This window comes from Taurulus bubalis, assembly GCF_910589615.1.
Source record: "Taurulus bubalis genome assembly, chromosome: 21".
Taxonomy (NCBI): Eukaryota; Metazoa; Chordata; class Actinopteri; order Perciformes; family Cottidae; genus Taurulus; species Taurulus bubalis.
In genome coordinates, this window is record NC_136609.1 from 7,738,061 (window position 1) to 7,757,748 (window position 19,688).

At 42.6% G+C, this 19,688-nt stretch overlaps 1 protein-coding gene across 1 annotated transcript in view; it reads right to left on the reverse strand.

Moving 5' to 3' along the window:
• The window catches only part of LOC306752885 (gamma-aminobutyric acid receptor subunit gamma-3-like), a gene marked incomplete at its 3' end in the record, with an annotated part of 70,553 nt that extends 51,665 nt beyond the window's left edge, over positions 1-18,888 (reverse strand). Inside the window, exons 1-2 of the mRNA XM_079236714.1 lie at positions 18,667-18,888; positions 18,043-18,197 (exon numbers count right to left, since the gene is read on the reverse strand). Coding sequence (XP_079092840.1) covers positions 18,043-18,197; positions 18,667-18,719 — 208 coding nt within the window. The 5' untranslated portion in view covers positions 18,720-18,888. The remainder of the gene's footprint in view (positions 1-18,042; positions 18,198-18,666) is intronic.
• Positions 18,889-19,688: the final 800 nt, after the last annotated feature.

The following is a 19,688-nucleotide window of genomic DNA, read 5'->3' on the forward strand; positions in this document are numbered from 1 at the left end:
TCCTAATATGGGTGACTGTTTGGCATCAGCTTCACCAGATAAAATTGCCGTAGAAACATTAAATTTCTCTGAACCATAAAACCAACTGTGCTTAGGCTAGAGCTGTAAAGTAATTTTACTTCCAACGATATCTCTCTATAGAAATGAGGCACTCTACCGAAATATTTAAGAGTCCTATATGTGGTTTTTACGCTCAGCTTTGTGTCTTTAAATCTTTTGTACATCAGTTAGCCATGGTGTACGCCTCGAAATACAATACTTATGAGCCTCGGCTGCTGTTGCTATGGAGACGAAGCCGGCCTAAATCGTGAATCAGAGCGCTAGTGGATCCAAAATGCTTCATCCTTGAATTTTGTGAACCAAACATGCTGCAAAAGTTGCTGAATTCATTCAAAGTTGACCCAAAATGTCAAAGAGAATTGAACCCAGAAACCTCGTCAGATCACTTTCCTAGAAACAGTTCGTTAGGATTATTCCAGTTCAACAAGTGCAGTCTGCTCGTAACTACAGCTGCTTTTCCCGTATACTTCCAAGTCACAGTTACGGGTCAATAAGTTCAAGTCGGTTATGGATCCACAAAGAATTTAGTCCGCAGACATTATCCATCACTCCACACTCTGCTGCGCTGGTACGGTCCATCCAGAGAAATCACACATGATGTCATGCGTGACCTCTCCGCTCCAGCGTTGGTTTGTGTAAACGCCCTGCAGCCCACAATGCCTTTGGTTTGGGTTTGCAGTGGAAAAGCTGTTGCTGCTCTCGTCCTCCGGTGGTGAACATACGCTCTCTGCTGCTGTAGGTAATGAAGCTGAACGACGTCGACGAGAGGAAGTTATACTATATACACTCAGTATAAACTTAGTCTACCGAGTATAGGTTCCTTATAGAACTAACATGCAAGACTTAGTTTAGTACAAACTGACACTGAACATTAAAGATAAAACAACACATGGAGCCATTGTTACAAACAAGGCTTTTATGGACACTTTCAGAGGAAATAAATAAATAAATAAAAGAATGCAGAATTGTACCTTTTGAAATAAGAAATGCTTGTTGCTAAAGTTGTAAAGGTGTTTGTACCACAACTGTTAGTCTCTTTGACAAAACAATTATGTAGCTCCAAGTTTGGGTCCAGAAACGGTCAGAAATACGTTTTATAGTTCGACATTTTGTGAAACAAGCTCATTTGCTTTCATGCTAAGCGTTTGAGAGGAGGATGGATACCTCCCTCATGTCTGCCCATTAAATAAGAACTTACAGCCAGTGAATAGTTAGCCTAGCACAAAGACTGGGAGCAGAGGGAAAGAGCTATCTTAGCTCTGTCTAAAGATAATCTAACAGTCTGTCTAAAGCACAATAATCATATATTTTTTGTTATATTCTTTTTCTTGTCTGGGTGCAATGCCCTCCTGGAGTATGTGTTTGACGGGGCGCGACCAAGAGCTTTTCGATCAGTAACTGCACCTCCAGCTCAGACTGAATGGTACAAATTCTGGGCTTAAACTATTGTCAACAACTTAATAGGAGGCCATCGTGTGCCGGTCCTTTTCAGAGCACCAAAGCACCGCTCCCGCACTTTTGTTTCAGAGCCTGCAGGCCTGTTCTCATAGGTTAGTGTTGTATTTCACAGCCACAATCATGTAAATATGGGCTGACGACAGGAATATCTGTGTCAGCTCTCTGGTGTCAGCCCCCTAGCGGTGATCACAAGTAGGCCGTGCAGCAGTATTTTTTTTTCGTCATATGTACTCCCCAAACTCCCTTTTGGCGTGGCAGACACAAATGCCCTGATGTTGGTCTAAAAATCACGACGGCCCTCTCTCGGGTCCCTGGCAGTACACACACCCGCCAAGTGTAAAGTAGATCGGATGAATTTGAGATATGTGAAGGACAGAGACGCCTCGCTGTATAGTTATATGTAATGGTCTGGATGTGGTGATGGGGCACAGTGGCCCCTAATATTTATGCATGTGACTGCACCAGCTCCAATAGGGGAGAAACCACTCTCTGCTGTCTTTTCCAGCACTTCATAGACAGCATGGCGCTGCACCAACATTGGCAAAGTAGTAGATTGTCGAGGCGCACACGCACACGCACACGCACACACACACACACACACACACACACACACACACACACACACACAAATGGTTGATTGCTGAAAAATGTCAAACTGTTCAAGCGCCAGAAAAAAAAAGACAAAAGGACTTGGCTGATATACAAATAAAGCTCTCAGAACTAGCTTTTAATGAAATTGATCAAATGGATTTGTTTGATAATGGATCAATTTACATAACATTTGAGCGAAATGTCAGAGCACACCTCAGCTCACACTGGTTGAAAACCGAGGCAATTAGATGGAGAGGTGGTAAAAAGATCAGACAAATACTTTTTTCCTCCCCATTCAGACACCTCTCTATACAATATTTGTTGTCCAATGGAAACATCCCACTCTATTCAGAGATGTCACTAATAGTCTTCTCCCTTCATGAATGTAAATGGAAAGTACAAAAAAATATGTAAATGCCTCTCAATATCAGGTAGCCCAGTTATTATCAATCCCTTAACTATGACCTCAGATATAAATATATAACTGAATGTCCACAATTTCAGACGACAATCTTCTTCTTCTTCTTCTTCTTCATAATAATAATAATAATAATAATAATAATAATAATAATAATGAGGAAAGGGGGAGGTTGCGCATGAAATTATGTTGATGAAAGAAAAATTCTGAAAAGCTCTCTCACTTTTGAGACGGGCCCCAAACTTCATCTTGTCAGTTTCCAGTCTCTTCAAGTCACGCAAGCCAGGTGCCGGGCTTAAATATCAGATGACGTGGTAAAAATAACACCCGTAGTGTTATCCTGAACTGCACTGCAGCTAATGCTGGAAACTGGGGTTCAACTCCACTAACGACACTATTTCTGTCTCAAAGAAATGTTTAAATAACTCAAACGGCATGCAGGCCGCGGACGACAGAAGCCATCTGGTTTCTGCAAGCAGGGAGACGCGAAGGCTAAAAATTATTTTGCAAATGCTATTTGACCCACATGTGTACATTTCGGCATCCCCCTACGCCAACGGGACAAGCTGGGGCGAGCCATCGGCCCCGCAGAGAGCGGCATCAGCTGCAGTCACCCAACTACTGGGAAGCTGGAGTCCCTCACACGCAGGTGATGCTTCCTGCTGAACTCCTCCACATCATCTGACCGCCTTTCCTCTGGCAAACACTACAAGTCCAGCAGTGAAGTGAAAGCAGCTGATTACAATTAATAACATAATAATAATAAAAAAGTACGGACTAATTTGACAACTGTGATGCTACACAGCAAAGAGAACCCAGCAGTTTTAATAGAGAGGCTCTATTGTGTGAACCTGTACAGCAAGTTATTAATACCAGCGCCATAACAGTCAGAACTGCAGTGTGAAAAGAAAATAGTTGTGAAATGGTGGAGAAAATAAATAAATAATCACCTTGGTGTTGGAAAAATAATACTTAAAGGAATAATTTGAAGGATGTGTATATTTGTTTTCTTAACTTAGATGCAAAGATCGACACAACACGTCTTGCTAGCCAAATATGATGCAAAAGCCTGCAATTTAGCTTAGCATGAAGACCTGAACAAAAACTTAAATTAACAATTGTACACTGGGTTTGTACGAATAAAACAAACAAGACAGAGGACAGGATTAGTAGCTTCTTGTTTAGCGAGCGTACAAGAGAGTGGTTTTGATCGTCTCCTCTAACTCTCGGCAAGAAAGCAAATAAGAACCGTTTTTAATATAAACCTGAAATAACTTCTTTGCTGACAAGCAGGGAATAAAACACATATTTCACAATTAAAATTAAAATGTTACACATCAAGCAGTTACTGAGCAACATTATCGTTCATGGGGAGCCATGTTTGTTTTCACCTGTTGAATGAAAGTCCTTTATTCACTAGTTATGCTCGGTTTTTGGTCTCTGCCAGCTACTGAGGGACATATCTGGGCTTTAGCTGCTAAACGCTCCAATGTGTTCACTCGCGAGTTTGAAGCTGGGCAGGTATAGGGCACAGTGGGCTTTTGTTTTTTAACATAAAGACCGAACACCTGAACATTAAGCTGAAACTCGCTATGCAGTACCATAAAGCTGGTGCCTTTGAGCAAGGGTACTGCATAGCCAGCAGAACTGTGGCTTAAATTAGCAGCCAGCTGTGTACATCTACCTGGATACATTTGGTATTGCTGACACACGTTTGCTCAGCAAATCTTCCTTGGATAAACAAACATTATGTAAATTGAGGAGTGCAGGTTCACCGGGTGACCCTGCAGAGTGTGTTTTACTACGCCGAGTGAGCCAACGCGCTGTGGAAACACTAGTCTGGCTCATTTCCTTGAACGGAGCTCAAAAGATGATGTGAGTCAGGTGTGCCGAGGATTCGGTAACAACTCATATATTCTCTTCATGAACGCATAAAAGAGTATTGCAAGTCTAAATGAAAAGACGTTCCCTCGGACAGATATTGACCGTCTGCGTGGGTGTGTATACCCTACAAGTACAGGACTAGCTGTACAGTATTCAGCTCCCTGAATCAAATATAATAGATCTGGGAAGAGAAGGTATTTCTGTTCCCGCAGAGGTTTAATGAGAGCCAAGCAAAGGGAAAGGTCTCAGTGCTTATGAATCGCCACCAGGCAATCACACAGCTAACACCAAGTAATAATGCTGCAATATAAGATGGGGGTGTGCTTGTTTGCTTGTTTCACACAAACAGTTATCAATGCAATGAGGAGGGCATTCAAAATGAATTATCTCACAATTCAATTTCTGTTAATAAAGTAAACAGCTCTTATGCCTGCTCACACACTGGCGAATGAGTAGCATACAACCCATTTATTGCATTAGTTACTTCGTGGACTGACTGAATTGAAAGAGCGCGAGTCATTTCCGTGAGTCGTGAGAAGATTTTGGTGCTCAAAAACTAAAAAAAACTTTTTGATGGAATATATTTTTTTGATAATAATGCAAGCAGGCCTCGGACGTCTGCCACGACGAAAGGGAACGCTTTAATCTCTTTGATGGGGGAAGAAACTGAATGCTAGACGCCTCGTTCGCGCACACAGCCATGTTGCTGCACAGACATGAGATTGACAGGAGAGTTCAGTGCATTGCAACTTTCTCCGCGAGCAACTTTGCAACTTTAACACACACAAATCCGAGACAGACGTCACAACGAGAGACACTTTGGATTTAATTAGACTTTGTGTCCGTCAGGTAAACAATGAATTATGCATTATTTGGCTCCCCTGGTGTCTAGTTGAACTGTCCGGGTTTCAAAAAGCTGACTCACACCTTCCAACCATTCCCAATCTAGATTTTTCAGTGACCACGGTTAATGAAAAACCACTAATTCAGTTATCATAGAAACAAAGCTGAATCCTTTTCCTTCCAATATCTTTTTTTATTCAATGGTGACACATTAAGTGCATTTGTAAAAATAGAAATCATTGTCCCAATGGGTATGTTTTTCACTGTATTTCTTTGTTGATATTTACGCATTTTTAATCTGCCATCAAATCTGGCACAATCATAAAGACATATCCTCGCCAAAGCAGTATGAGACAGGTCCAAAAAAATACTCGCTGTGCTTTGTTCTCCGTAGCAGCTCCACTAAATGACTAAGCTTAATTAGAAACACAAACAGCACAGGTGCAAGCCGCCCTTTCTCTTTCTCTTTCAAAGCCTGTCCCCACCTCCCAAATCCCCGGCTAACCACCGGTGCTTTGGCGGGAGTGGAGTGGACATGGGAGACACAGATGGAAATCGATTAAATGGTTAGAGCTCACAGGGATGAGAGATGTGTCAGCCATGATCTGGACCCAGCTTGGTCTTATAACCACCTAATGCACTTCACTTTGGTATCAGCCCCTCCACTTTAAGGCGCCACGCGATTGCTTGGCCATTCCTTTGTGGTTTCTCATTAACTCTGCGATGCTGGAGGAATGAAAGGCGAGGGGGTTTACAACCTCTCTTTGGAGAGGAATTAAACATTTTTAGAGAAGCTAAAAATCTGGTCATGGCCCGTGATTCGACTCTTCAGATGCGTGTTTCTTTTCTTTCTTCTTTTTTAATAATGGCAGAGGAGACTGTATTAATTTTCAGAAAAAGATTTCAAAAACATAATGAGATCGTCTTATCTGTAAGTGATTATGATCACAATGCCTGCCAACACACAGACAGACATCACCATGGCGACGTAACATCCCACACACAGTCTACTATTGTGGCAGATGACAATACATGACGAGGCAATACATGACATTATATGGCTATCAACGTGAAAAGAAACACATCCACCATTTAACTTGCAGCTGGCTTTGAAAAATGAAGCTCAGCCATTGGCTGAAGTCAGAGTCACGTGGCATCTGATTGGCTGCAAAGCGGATTCGATTGATCTCACATTTTCCATCATGATTCCGAAAGTGTTATAGGGGGGGATATCCTAAATCTTATGTGTAAAACTCAAGGAAAACATTGCTAATCCTGAGACATTAAGCCCCTCCAACACACACGCACAAGCTCCTAAAAGGTTACCCCATCCGGCAGCTTGTGTGTGTGCGTCTGCGAGTGTGTATCCATTCCCGTCTGCTTGTGTGCCCGGAGCGCCCGCACCTCCCTCCCGCAGGCCATTGTCGGCTCGGCTAACCTGGCTACCGAGGATGCGAGGCGGAGCGTTCGCCAGGATCTAAACTCCTCTTCATCTAATGAAATGTCACTGGACTTGAAATACTGAGGAGGCTCGACGGAGAATCGTCCTTTCAGCTGGCGAGGCGTCGCTGCTGTGCCAAATGTCATCTCTGTGAGGATCAAGGGGAGGAGGCCCACCAGGACCGAGTCAGCCTCAAAAGGCGCCCAGATCTGAGCCAAAAGGTGGAGAGAACAACTATTTTAATCTGGCGGAAATGCTTCAAATTTGGGGGGAATGGGGGTTATTCCTTTAAATGACCCAAGCAAGGAACCCACACCAGTGTTCACAACTCTTTTCCAAGCAAAGTAGCGAGCAGCACAAGCTCAAAAAGTCACTAGAACTTGCAATTAAGTCGCCAAGTCAGCAACACTGGCAGCCTGTCCATTCCTTCCAAAGCCACTCCCTCAAATTCTTGTTATAAACACAAACAACGGACACTGGATTTGCATTCGATTCATTAATCGCTGTCCATGAGAATTTCGAACATATTTTTAAAACCCTCCCTTTAAGGTCACATTAATGGGAGCTACCATAAAGTAATACTCTACTACGGATCAGTACCTCAAACAACCCCACTTCATGATAATTATGTCCCGTTAAAAAAAAAAAAACATGAAACCAATTAATTAATCGTATCTGATGATTTGAATGTAATGCAGTTAAAATGAAATATTAACTGCATTAGCTTTTCAGAATTAGCCTGCATGTTTTGGTTATTTGAATGCATATTTTCCGAGGTTATCTAAAAATAAAAAATGCAAGTGCAAATCAGAAAACTAAATGGAAGCAAATAAACAGAGAGGCTGCCATCACTTCAAGGCAATTTAAATCATCCACCTTCGTTTATGATAGTTTACCATCTTTTCAGGCAAATGTACATCTTTGAAAACAAAGACCAAAGAGCCTCATCAACTGATAGAAGTTACAAGAGGATATGAGAAAATATAAATTACTTTAGTCACACACAAAGTAAACAAAACACGGAGGAGTTTGAGTGATGAATGGGATACTGAACCAAATTGTGGAGAAACAACATCAACAAAAGGCTGAAAGTCCCTGAAATGTGCTTCATATCACATGTTTCAATTAGGCCTTACACTGAGAGGCATACAGGGAAAATCTGCATATAATTCCACTGCATGACTCATCAGTGTGTTTTCTAAAAAGGGCAGATTAAACCGGTTAGCAATCATCCCATCAGGAGTCAGGATGCCAAACCTCTTCTAAAAGAAGTTAACAACAAATACATCAAACTTAATTCACCCAGTCATGGCTAGAGTATATAGTATATAGTAGGGCTGCACGATTATGGCCAAAATCATAATCACGATTATTTATCACGATTATTCATTCATTTTAGGGACAACATCTTTTTATTGTGCTTTCACGTTTAAATGAACAAGAACACTGCTTCCACTTCCATTGTTGTGCTACATTCTAGCTAATGTACACATCTCTGCATCAAAATAAAACTTATACGGTTCGTATTCACCTGAAGCAAAATATAAATAAAATGTTTACCCAAAATAAAGGGCTAACTAAAAAGAAATATGCCATCAGGTCAGTCTTGGTTGCAAAATACTCGACAGCTGTGTCATCCCTTTGTATTTCCCCCAGACGATGTCTCATACAGTGCAGGTAATGCGTGTTCGGAGAAATAATTGCGCGAGGGGATCACATATCTCTTGTCTAGTGTCTGAACCTTCATTGCTCACAGTATTTATTGGACACATATCTTTGGCCAGATGAAATGTGATTGCAAAAAAAACTGTTACTATGAGGAACTTTGACCATGTTATGAAACAGTCTCACTATAATATTGATGCCTCTATATGACCTACATAAAGTAAAGAAGACTATCAGCCAAAAGATTGGCTATATCTACATAGTTATTATTAACGTTGGTCATCGGTACCACCGAGTTGGATCGGTACCACTCCTTGAGCTCAGAATCCAGCGGGGCCTCCGGCAGCAACCAGCCCACCGGTGGACCGATCCAGATCCAGTGGCAGTAAAATTACAGGGTTTCTAAAGAGTCTCTGGTGCCTGAAAACACCACCGTATTGGTCCAAAATCAGCACAAAATTAAACTTCCCCGTAGTAGCTTTAGAAGGAAAATACACCACCTTTTAGTCGGATGTCCAATCGGTGCTGAAGGTAAATGTAGTCCACTGAAGAAGTTAATTCCCCAGTGGGTGCTATATTGACTGAGAACACCGATTTCTACATGTACCAGGATGCATTGAGAAGAGCAGAGAGTTCTTTTTGATACTTCTGATAAAGGAACTAAATAAACTCACACAATGTCCTTCTATTCTGACACCTAAAACAGGAAAATGCAATCGCACACCTTCGGACTTTAGGTTTCTCTCTTTCACTGAACTAAGACGGCTCGATTGCTTTATAAACTCATTGTAAAACACACTGCATTCAAACTGAACAGACACAAAACTCCCTAAAGCCATTAGTACGACAGTCAGAAGTACGTCAACATCCTGTCACTGGTGTACAGTGAACAGATTTTGCAGCTGCACCCAGAGACACAGAGAACATCTGCAACTGCAGCCGATTTTCACACGATATACATAACAAGGCTAGAGATGAGGTTGAAAAGCTGCTCATTTTCCTTTTAATTAAAAAAAATTGTATGCAGGATTTAAACTTTACAATGGTTATTTAATTTCACCCAAGTAAAAGGACCAGTATACTTCCTCCATTTTCCATCCACTCCCTTTGCGTTTCAATACCAGCTACTCGTTAGAGTAAATCACAGCATTTGAGCGCAAGACAAACACCTCCTTGATATTTCTGGCAGTGGCATACAGAAAAGAATACAAACCCAGATGGAACTTTCTAAGTAAAGACTGTTAGATCTGATTTCCACTGGTTTCTTTAATAAAACAAAGGATACATCTAAATCCTTCATCAAGCAAGGAGACAATGTAGGGCTGCTGGCATATAATGAACAAAGACACAAGTAGAATTCATGGAGACCAAATATTGCACTGCCTGAAACACCCCTCCCCCTCCTCTTCCTCTTCCTCTTCCTCCTCGCGTGCTTCGCCCTGGAGTGATTGAATCTGACATGACTTCTGAATCAGATCTATGAGGTTTTAATATAGGACGCAAAGTGGGTCAAACTTTTACTTGGGTTCCAAAAAAAAAAACTGATGTAAATTATGTAACAACATAGTGATGGATAGTAAGTAGGGGGGACAACAAAAGAGAGGTGATTGAGTGAGGGAGACAGAGAAACCGACGGAAAAAGAATGAGAGAGCAGCAGGAAACAGCTACAAACCAATCATCACACACACAGTTTACTAGTATGCAAAGAAACCACTGACCAACCACACATCTTATAAATAAAGAGGCAAAGGAATACATAGAGATGGATAAAAGTACAGTACAACTACAAACAGCAGCTGCTTGTTGGATACAGTTACACGCACACGCACACACACACACACGTCTCCCATGGAAAAACGCACACACATATGCACAAACACAGCCTCTCCCTTTTCACTCCAAACATAAATAATTGCAAGCGGCAGACATATTCAGGGAGGCAATAATGGTGGATATGATTGCAACGACCTGGTCAGTCAGTGTAGATCAAAGGCTTGTTAGTTATGGACGATTACAGCCTTCAGTCCCAGCCACCGGCTGCGAACGCACACACACACAGTCTCTGGATTGTGTACCTGGCTGTATTGAAAAGCTGTCAGCTTGATTGCATTTGCATGCCGGCTGACGATGAACCGAGCACCTGACAGAGTGAGAAACCGCATGTCGGTTGGATCAACTCAAAAATCAGGAGTTTAAATCTGATATGGTCCAGTTGTTTCACTGGTATATTTCTAATAAAGTAGGGATGTTGAATAAGGGCGGGTTCTTAAAAGTGATAATGGCTTAATTAATCAGATGTTCTGTCTCCAACTTCTGAGCAGCTATACTAATTTCTCTTGGATCAGTACCGTGACTTTCTTGGATTCTCTGTTGCGTCTACGTCCATGAGGGTAATTTCCTTGTCTTTTCAGCCACAACGTCTATTGCTGCTTAGCTCCAACGGTTCTTCCTTCTTTTTTTTTTATAGCAAAACAAACAGCTGCTGCTGTTAAATGCACCATTTGCTGCGCAGCAACTGCTTTTTTTTTCCTGCAAAGAACCACTGGTATGTGTCGGAACATCTACAAGGGTTTTCATTCATCAAGCAAGCTAACTATAAGCAGGAGAAGTCTGGGGAGGTGAGGGGCAACACACCGATGAGGAGAAGGGACAGGTGCTTGTTGGTGTTCAAGAAGTTGGTTATTGTGGCAAATGTTACTCAAACAGCATTATACAGCTTTTGTTGAGGGACTATTTTCAGCAGCAGATTAAGTGCAGTGATGTACCCTCTAACCAGCGTAAAGCATTTCTGGTTTGAAAAAAGATGTAATACAAAGCGCTGTGCCATCAGTGTCTGATTTAATATAGAACATATACAATTCTGTTTATGAACGTACACTTATATTTTATTCAATATTCATTCAATAACTATTTTGAAAAGGATTTTTGAATGGATGCTAATTTTAAATATATATAATCTCATGTACCGCCTAAAGTTTCTTCACGTACCCCCAGGGGTTGAGAGTCAAAACTACAGTCAGTTTGTGTGTGTGTGTGTGTGTGTGTGTGTGTGTGTGTGTGTGTGTGTGTGTGTGTGTGTGGATAGTTACGTGACCTGCTTTTAATAGTCTTTGGACAAAGATGGTTGCCTGTGGGCTCAAGACTCTAACCTTGCCTGTAGGGCTGTGCGGCAACACACACAAGGTACAGGAAGACTCTTCTTATGCAGGAAGAAGTCTCTTCCTGTGCGACTGAGTGGGCGGGCTTTACCCAGCATACATTTTGGCGATGTCATTTCTTTCAAACCATGAGTCAAGCTCTATCCCTGAGACGTAAGTAGCGCAGCTGTGACTGTAAACATTAAATGTTGCTGCCTGCCGAAAAATGACAGTAGTCGTTACGGCTATGTATGTGCCACTAGTATGAAGGGATATGAAATAACAACATTCCCCTGGGTCCTAAATCCCTCCATGTTTAGCTTCCTAACACAACCCATGTACCAATGTACAAACAGCTGCTGGCCAGCGAGCAGGTCAACAACTATGGCGCCAGTCCTTTTTGCAGTCAATAAATCAATGTGTTTATTCGGAAAAGAATACCATGAAACCGCCAGAATCTTACAAAATACCGTGGTATTAATTTTTGGCCATACCGCCCAGCCCTTCTTGCCTACCTTATTTTTATGTATTTTTTTAGAGCGAGGCCCAGACCTTAATGGAACACCTTGAATCATCCCTGGCTCTCAAACTCAAACCGTACATGTGCGTGGCTGCAGAGCCCCACTACTCCAACCCCCTTTGTCCTTGAATCCCTGGTGAGCACACACGCAAACGCCGACACACTCGCCAACGCTCCGACGTACTCGTGCGCACACACGCACGCACGTGTCCGCGCAGTGCACGGGGATCGCACACAAGCACACGCAGTGATCACACTCTGAATCCAAAAGGAAAGTGACACAATAGGGACACAAAAGCATCTCATCTTCATCCAAGGCGGACTGCTTCTTATCGGTTAAGGTGAGGCTCAACACGTCTTGCCCTGCTCTGCTCGGGGAGGCCTTCTCACGAGCGGACCAGTCACCCACTTTATATGAAGATTAGGCTCGCTGCTGACTTCACAAGACTGGAAGAGACGGGGGGAAACAAACACGGGAACTAAGATAATAACCCTGTTATACGTTGCATCTTGGGCTTCTTCTGCTGTTTCCTGTAAGCTTTGCTTCACTACAGCGGGACTAAAAATGTACTGTTGACAGTTTGAAAGATTCCTAAGAAAGATAAATTAACTAAGACTCAAATATTAATAATAGTGAAAGTAGCTAAAGTGAAAGTGCTGACATTGTATTCATATTCAATTCAGTTTATTTTATATAGCCCAACATTGCCTCGCAGGGCTTTACAATCTATACACATAACGTCCCTGTCCCGGGACCTCACATCGGATCAGGAAAATCTCCCCTGTAGAAACCCTTTCACAGGGAAAAAAAGGAAGAAACCTGAGGGAGAGCAACAGAGGAGGATCTCTCTCCCCAGATGGACAGAAGCAATAGATGTCATGTGGCCAGAATGAATAGTTCTCATATCAGCAAGTTACAAAGGTAAATAAAAATAGCATGACATTTTGAAATTACAAAAAATTGTTTAGCTACTAGTTTTAAAAGATGATTCTGACAAACAACATTTTTATACCAGAATACATCAGAAATGATCTATTTCACGGACAAAGAATATACCATTTGCATTTAGAAGTGTAGTCACCTAAAGTGCACTAAAATAAATACTTAGAAGGCACAATGTTTTCGAAAAACATGATTAGAAGGTAGATACCAACCTCATATTCATACAACAAATATGAGGCTACAGAGAGCAGTAGATTAGCTTAGCATAGCATACAGAATGGACGGAAGGGGAAAACGGCTAATCTTCAGCATCCCTAAAACCAAACGTATACGTTCGGCATCCACAAGGATCCGTGTGGCCTAAATGTCATCATAACGAGGCGTAACCTGCTCTGTGCAGACGTACCAGCAATGTGTTACAAGTGGTCGTGTAAATGGCGCAGCAAATGAAGATTTAGAAAAGGTCTAACACAACAAAGGAAATGTAAAGGTCTAACCAGCTCCAGTCTACCCCTACTTTGTTTCAGCTTAGAGAGGCTGTTTTCCACCAAAGAAGTGAGCGGGTACTGTGAGATACAAACACACTTCTCATATTGAATTAATGGCCAATTAATACAGAACATCTCGAAATATGCTTAAAACAACAGTTTGTGCTCTGGTCCAACAGCCAGCAGCATGTTAACAAGCAGAAACGCAGAGAAGTTTCTCACATTTAAAAATGAGGCAAACGGCGGAGAAAAATCATTGTTTGATACCGTGTGTGTGTGTGTGTGTGTGTGTGTGTGTGTGTGTGTGTGTGTGTGTGTGTGTGTGTGTGTGTGGAAGATGACTTTGATTTAGACAAAATCCAGGTGTATCTCGGAAATGAACCACACTGCTCTGACTTCTGACAGTAGCTGGCTGTCTATGTGAGTGTACTTGTCTTTGTGCGTGTGTTTCACAGAGGTTCATTGCAGCACTTCTCAACTGAACCCACTTTTTTTTTTTACAATGACTTAAATGTCCCAGATCTGTCTTTGACTCAGCGTCATCTTCGAGAGTGTGGATCTCTACGTGTGTGTTGTTGTTTTTTTGCCTGCGTGTTTCCGCTGCCTCACATTATCCTGCTACGACATTAACATTTCATGGACGACACTGGAGGTTTGTCAACTGGATCTCATCAAAATTTCATCCTTAATTATGGGAGCGGAGCTGGAGGGAGATTCCCTCCACCGCTACCCCGACTGAACTGAGCCGAGCAAGCCGGCGGCCCGGAAGTGAAAACAAAAAACAAACAAATAAATCAATTCCCACCAGCAGGTACTGCCAGTGAAAGCCGATTGCTTGCCTCGGTCATTCGAAGATAACCTAAGAACACAAATAAAGACTTGCAGTGATCTGGCGATAAGCATTCCCGCTAGAGTCTTTCCACAAAGCCTTCCGAAACTTCATCTCCAAACTCCCCAGCTGGAGCTGTTACAAGTGAAAGTTTTTCAGGCTTGAAGGCGGCAACTTCAAGAGGCTGTGTCATCACGGATTAAACCTTAATATGACTTCAAACCCACGAGTCCTGCAGCTGAGGGACAGATGTTCCTCCTAGGTGGTGTTTGACAGCGTCAGTTTGTGAATGAAAGGTGTGCGTTTGAGGCACAAAGAGGGACAAGAATCCAATGTATTTAAATCCATGAATCATCTTACGACTTCCTAGATGTATCTGGGAACCACTTGACTAGACTACCTCATTGTATAAACAAGTAGTTCAAACCAGCTACAACATAAAATGCCATTAACACATTGCTGCAACCACATTAACAATGTAATGCTGCAATGTCATATAGAATAGATTAATCAGTCACAAAACAAGCACTTTTCACTTTGATACTTCCAGTACATTCAGCTTGTTCTGATGTTTAGTTTGCATTCTCTGCGTTAAAAGCAATGCACGTACTTCATGAACATTAAATACTTCAACAGATGCTTTTCACATCTCTCTTTAACTAATGCAACAACAGCACATACTGCATTAAAATCGTCTCCATAACTGTAGGGGAAATCTCTCAGTAAGTGGAAGCTATACTTTTTTGAAGAATGATGCTAAATGCAATGCATGATGGGTAATCGTAATCCCAGCGCTGTGAGGCACTTCGCCTCCGCTAAAAGGTACTCCGAGGCTCTCTGCACCAACCGCCTACACAATGGTCAACATATAGAAACGAGACGTAGAAAGAGACGTGACCCGGCACATGATATCCATTACACGACACAGAGTGTGCAAGCAGTGGTCCTCCACTTAATATAGTCAGTTCAACGAAACGTGTACTCACCGGTGGCCACAGTGTCCCGTTTCTCTCAGGTTGTGCTTTTAGCCGACTTAAAAGCACGAAACGGTCGCGTGACGCTTACACAAAAATGTTAATACAAAAAGAAAAGGTATCGTTGCCCAACAGTTTGAATAAGTCCATGAAAGCACCCCAGGGCCCGGTATCGTTGCTGTATACTTCTTCCAACCGTCACGTCGCGCGACTCCGTAATGTTGTGAAGTTGCGTCGCTGTCAACTTCCGCCTTGTGCGTTTTACCGGAACAACTAAACCGGACAACAACTTACCCACAGCGCAAAAAATAAACACACAAAATGCCCTCACTTGCGGCTAACGTGTAGTTTAGCTAAATGCTAGCTAATTCAGCCCAACTTTGCAGACTAGAGCGTAAACACGTTCGTCTGTGACGCACGAGCTCTGAGCGACCAATCAAAAGACGGGAGTCAACCGGGGTCGATTTTTAAGTTACTAATTTAATTTTAACATAATTAATATTTACGTTATAATATGCATTGATTGTGTTGGGTTCACTATTATATAAGAATTTGATGTAAAAAATAAAATAAATAGATGTTCAATGCCGCTGGCCTTGGCCCCGCTGACATGAATACCAGCAGGTTAGCAAGGACTTAAGCTAACGAGAGGTGAAGAAGATGGCACACTGAGCCGCGGGAAACAAGATAACAACTATGGCATCTAAAAAGTTAGGAAACCCAAACAGTGTTTATTCCAGAATGTGGAGTAGAGCAATACCCAAATGGTTTCCACATATCAACTATTCCTCTGATTTTTGCAGCACACTGCTGATTGTAAATACAAAATCCCAAAAGCAGGGGAAATAAATGCAGCAGAAGTAAATTAGCAAAATTGTAGGAGAATAAAATTAAAGCTACTTATGGTATTTTGAAACTCGATAAATGGGACTTTGGTAACATTCCTTCTATTCTTTTAAGGCTGGGAACTTTTTCAGTCAAGGCCACCAGTGGAAACACTGCAGGGAATCTCACCAGTAACCATTTGATTAGCGTCTCTGAAGAGGAACACTCCCCCTGCAGGAAGCTCTGCGTTTTGATTGCTCCAGAAGCATATGGGTGCAGGAATAATATGGGCGCAATCAGAGAATGATTTGGACTCAGGCCACCACCCTCAAACTCTCACACACACAGACCTTTCTTGTATGTGACAGGCCTACAGGGAACGATAACCATGCAGCCTTACATTTTTCTATTTCACCTTATTTTTCATGACCACGATCTCATGGAGTCATGTTTCCCCGAAAGGACAGGAAGTGTCGTCGTACACTGATCACAATTCGTAAAATTTTCAATGCAGAACTTGTATTTGTAATGGAGTTTTTCTTCACTGTAATAATACTGAATTACTGGTAGTTCTGCTTTGAAACACACGTTTATTGTAGTTCTGTTTTGGTAAAGCAGTTGCTCCTGGGGAGATATCTGACATCACAAATACTCTGGCAAGTATGACAGCTATTCGACTCATAAATCTGTCCATTTAACAAAAAAAAATGGTCAGAAGAAGGTCAGGGCCTTTCTGAAGTTAAATCAAAACAAGGCTCCATTTTTTAGTCCCATGTTGAACGTTGAGACACATCTCAAGTCATTCAGCCCTGTTATTTTCATTCAAGATAGTTGCGTCGCCTATTGTCTTTCCACCATCTTGTCTCTGAGACCACTGGGATGCACTTTATTAATGTTTAGGCCAAGATGCCACAGCACTTCTACAATGAATTCAAAAATCCTGCTGCTGGCTTCTTGTCAAATTGACAACCATTGTAATGGCGCTGCACAATCAGCACTCATACAATTTCTGTATGAGTGAGCTGCGTATCCCTTACAGGTCAAGTACAGTAGGTTGCTCAAAGTTCAAGACTCAGGGTGATCGAGCTTTTCCGGTCCTGGCTGAATCAGTCCGTTGAGTGTTTTACAGCTCATCTCAAAACCTAGTTATTCTCGAAGGAATGGCATTGGTTGATTTGTTTGTTGTCAATTTTTGCCTGGATTTGTTGTTTTTTCCTTATCCCAATGCTTTTTTTTAAATCCTGAAGATTCTTAAATGTGAAGATTTGCTGCTATTCTTTGTCATTTTATGACACAAAAGCAATTATCTTGAGGTTGGGGGACTCTCATACTGTTGGTTAAAACAAGACATCTGAAGATGGCACTTCAGGCGACAGACAATTATAAATTACGATACTCTGACATGTTGTCCACAAAATCGGGGAAATAATCAGCAGATGATGTCAACAACTGTCTGCAGCCCTAGTTCATGCATGACCATACTGCAGATACTGAAACCACATTCAAACACCTTATATATATTTCTAATCTTTCAGTAAACAGACAACGTTGTTAACAAGCTGCAGGCCCGGGGTCGTAATTATTACACTCATGCTGTCCACTCATGCTGTCCAGCCCAACAGCGTCTAAACACACAGAACTTTATTCCGAATAGTGGACCTCCAGTTACACCAAATATGGCCGCCTGCACTTTGAGGACAAGTATAAAACGCTGGACAACATATGTAGAACATCTCCACTTGAAAATGGGCCCAGCCTTCAACTAACTAAGATCTGGAAAAAAATAAGCTGATAAAAAGACTGGGGGTAAAACAACCCCCACCAAGCGTCCCCTTGTTTCAGCACCACGGACAGCTCCGCTCCCAACCAATGACAATCAGAACCATGGACAGCACCCAGAATTTGATTTTCTTTCTTGTTTCCCCCCCACGAGCTCTAAAACTCGTCAATGCGATGCGACCTCACCTCCGATATCCGGCCGCAGCGTCTTGTCGTATTCCTTGAGCAAATTGTTGAGGATGCGCGTGGCGTCCTCCTGGTGCGACCTGGGGACCAGCATTTGGTTGACACTGGTGTCGTTGGGATCCTCGTCGTCGGCGCCATATTCCAGTAGATCAGAACTGGGGGTGTGAATAACAAAAGGTGTGTGGGGAGGGGGGGTCGTTAATCCTGTTGATGCGCTGCTCCCCTCCTTAATGAACACCATTATCATAATAACTAATAAAAACACACACACACAACTTTGTCGCAGCAGCAGTTGCGTATGCTGCTTATATTTGAAGGCATATTGAGTATACATGGATTATTATCTATCTCTCTGTGTGTGTGTGTGTGTGTGTGTGTGTGTGTGTGTGTGTGTGTGTGTGTGTGTGTGTGTGTGTGTGTGTGTGTAGGGAAAGCCCTGAGAAAAAAATTAATAAAAAAAAACACCACATGCATTATCAGCCTCGTTCACATGCAATGCGTATTCCCTCGTCCTCCAACAGCAGAGTAAACATGTGAACTTTTACAGCTTCAAATAAACATCTCTCAGCTGTTGATCGTGCCAATAAAAATACATTTTAAAAAAAGGGCACAAACCCGACTCACCGAGCACCTTGCGCAAGAAGTATGAAGAGGATGACCCCAAACTTGATTGTCATTTTCCCATGCGCGGATCTCCCCCCTCCGGATCACAGAAAAAAAAAATCGGTGGAACGGAGATCCCGGCGATGTTGCTGCTGCTGCCGCCGCTGCGATGAAGTGACAGTACAGTATAGGTGTGTGACCATCAATCCGTGCTCTGAACTTCCTCATCCGCCCACACACTTTCTTCTGCGTGTCATCTGCGACCCACACGGCGGTCTCTCTCTCTCTCTCTCTCTCTCTCTCTCTCTCTCTCTCTCTCTCTCTCTTTCTCCCTCCCTCTCTCTCCCCCCTTCCTCCCTTCCCCTCTCCCTCCGCGCTCCGCGCAGGGGTTCCTCCGGGACGAACCCGCGAGCGATCAATCAATGTGATCAGTCCAGCGGAGTCGAATCAGACGGGATCCAGCAGCGCCCTCCTCTTCTTCAGGCGCCTGTGTGGGCAACAGTAGTTGGGTGACGCTGTCTGCTGCTGGTGCTGCTGCTGGTGGTGGTGCTGCTAGTGGTGCTGCTGGTGGTGGTGCTGGTGGTGCTGCTGGTGGTGCTGCTGCTGGTGGTGCTGCTGGTGGTGGTGCTGCTGGTGGTGAACTTTAGACGAGCATCTTGCATGACTCACACCGTGCACAGTCTACATGCTGCACCTGGATCACAATTGATCCAGATGTAGAATTTTTTTCCCAGGCTGCGTCATGATGGAAATGTGATTATTTCATGAAGCTTTCAGCATGAATATACTGGAAATATACCAATTAATTATGCAGTCAGTTAAGGGGATGAAACAAGGGGTAGATTATTATTATTTTACTGTTCCCAACGCTTTATCCAGCATTTGAAAGTACGCTTCACCATGCAGATCATAAACGAAATAAAATGAGCATATCAAAAAGAAAAAACAACAATCAATAGGGCATCAGAATCACTGATTGTTGATGATGATGGCTTCATGCTCTTTACACACACACTCTACGTGCCGCAGTCACAGCGAGCTCT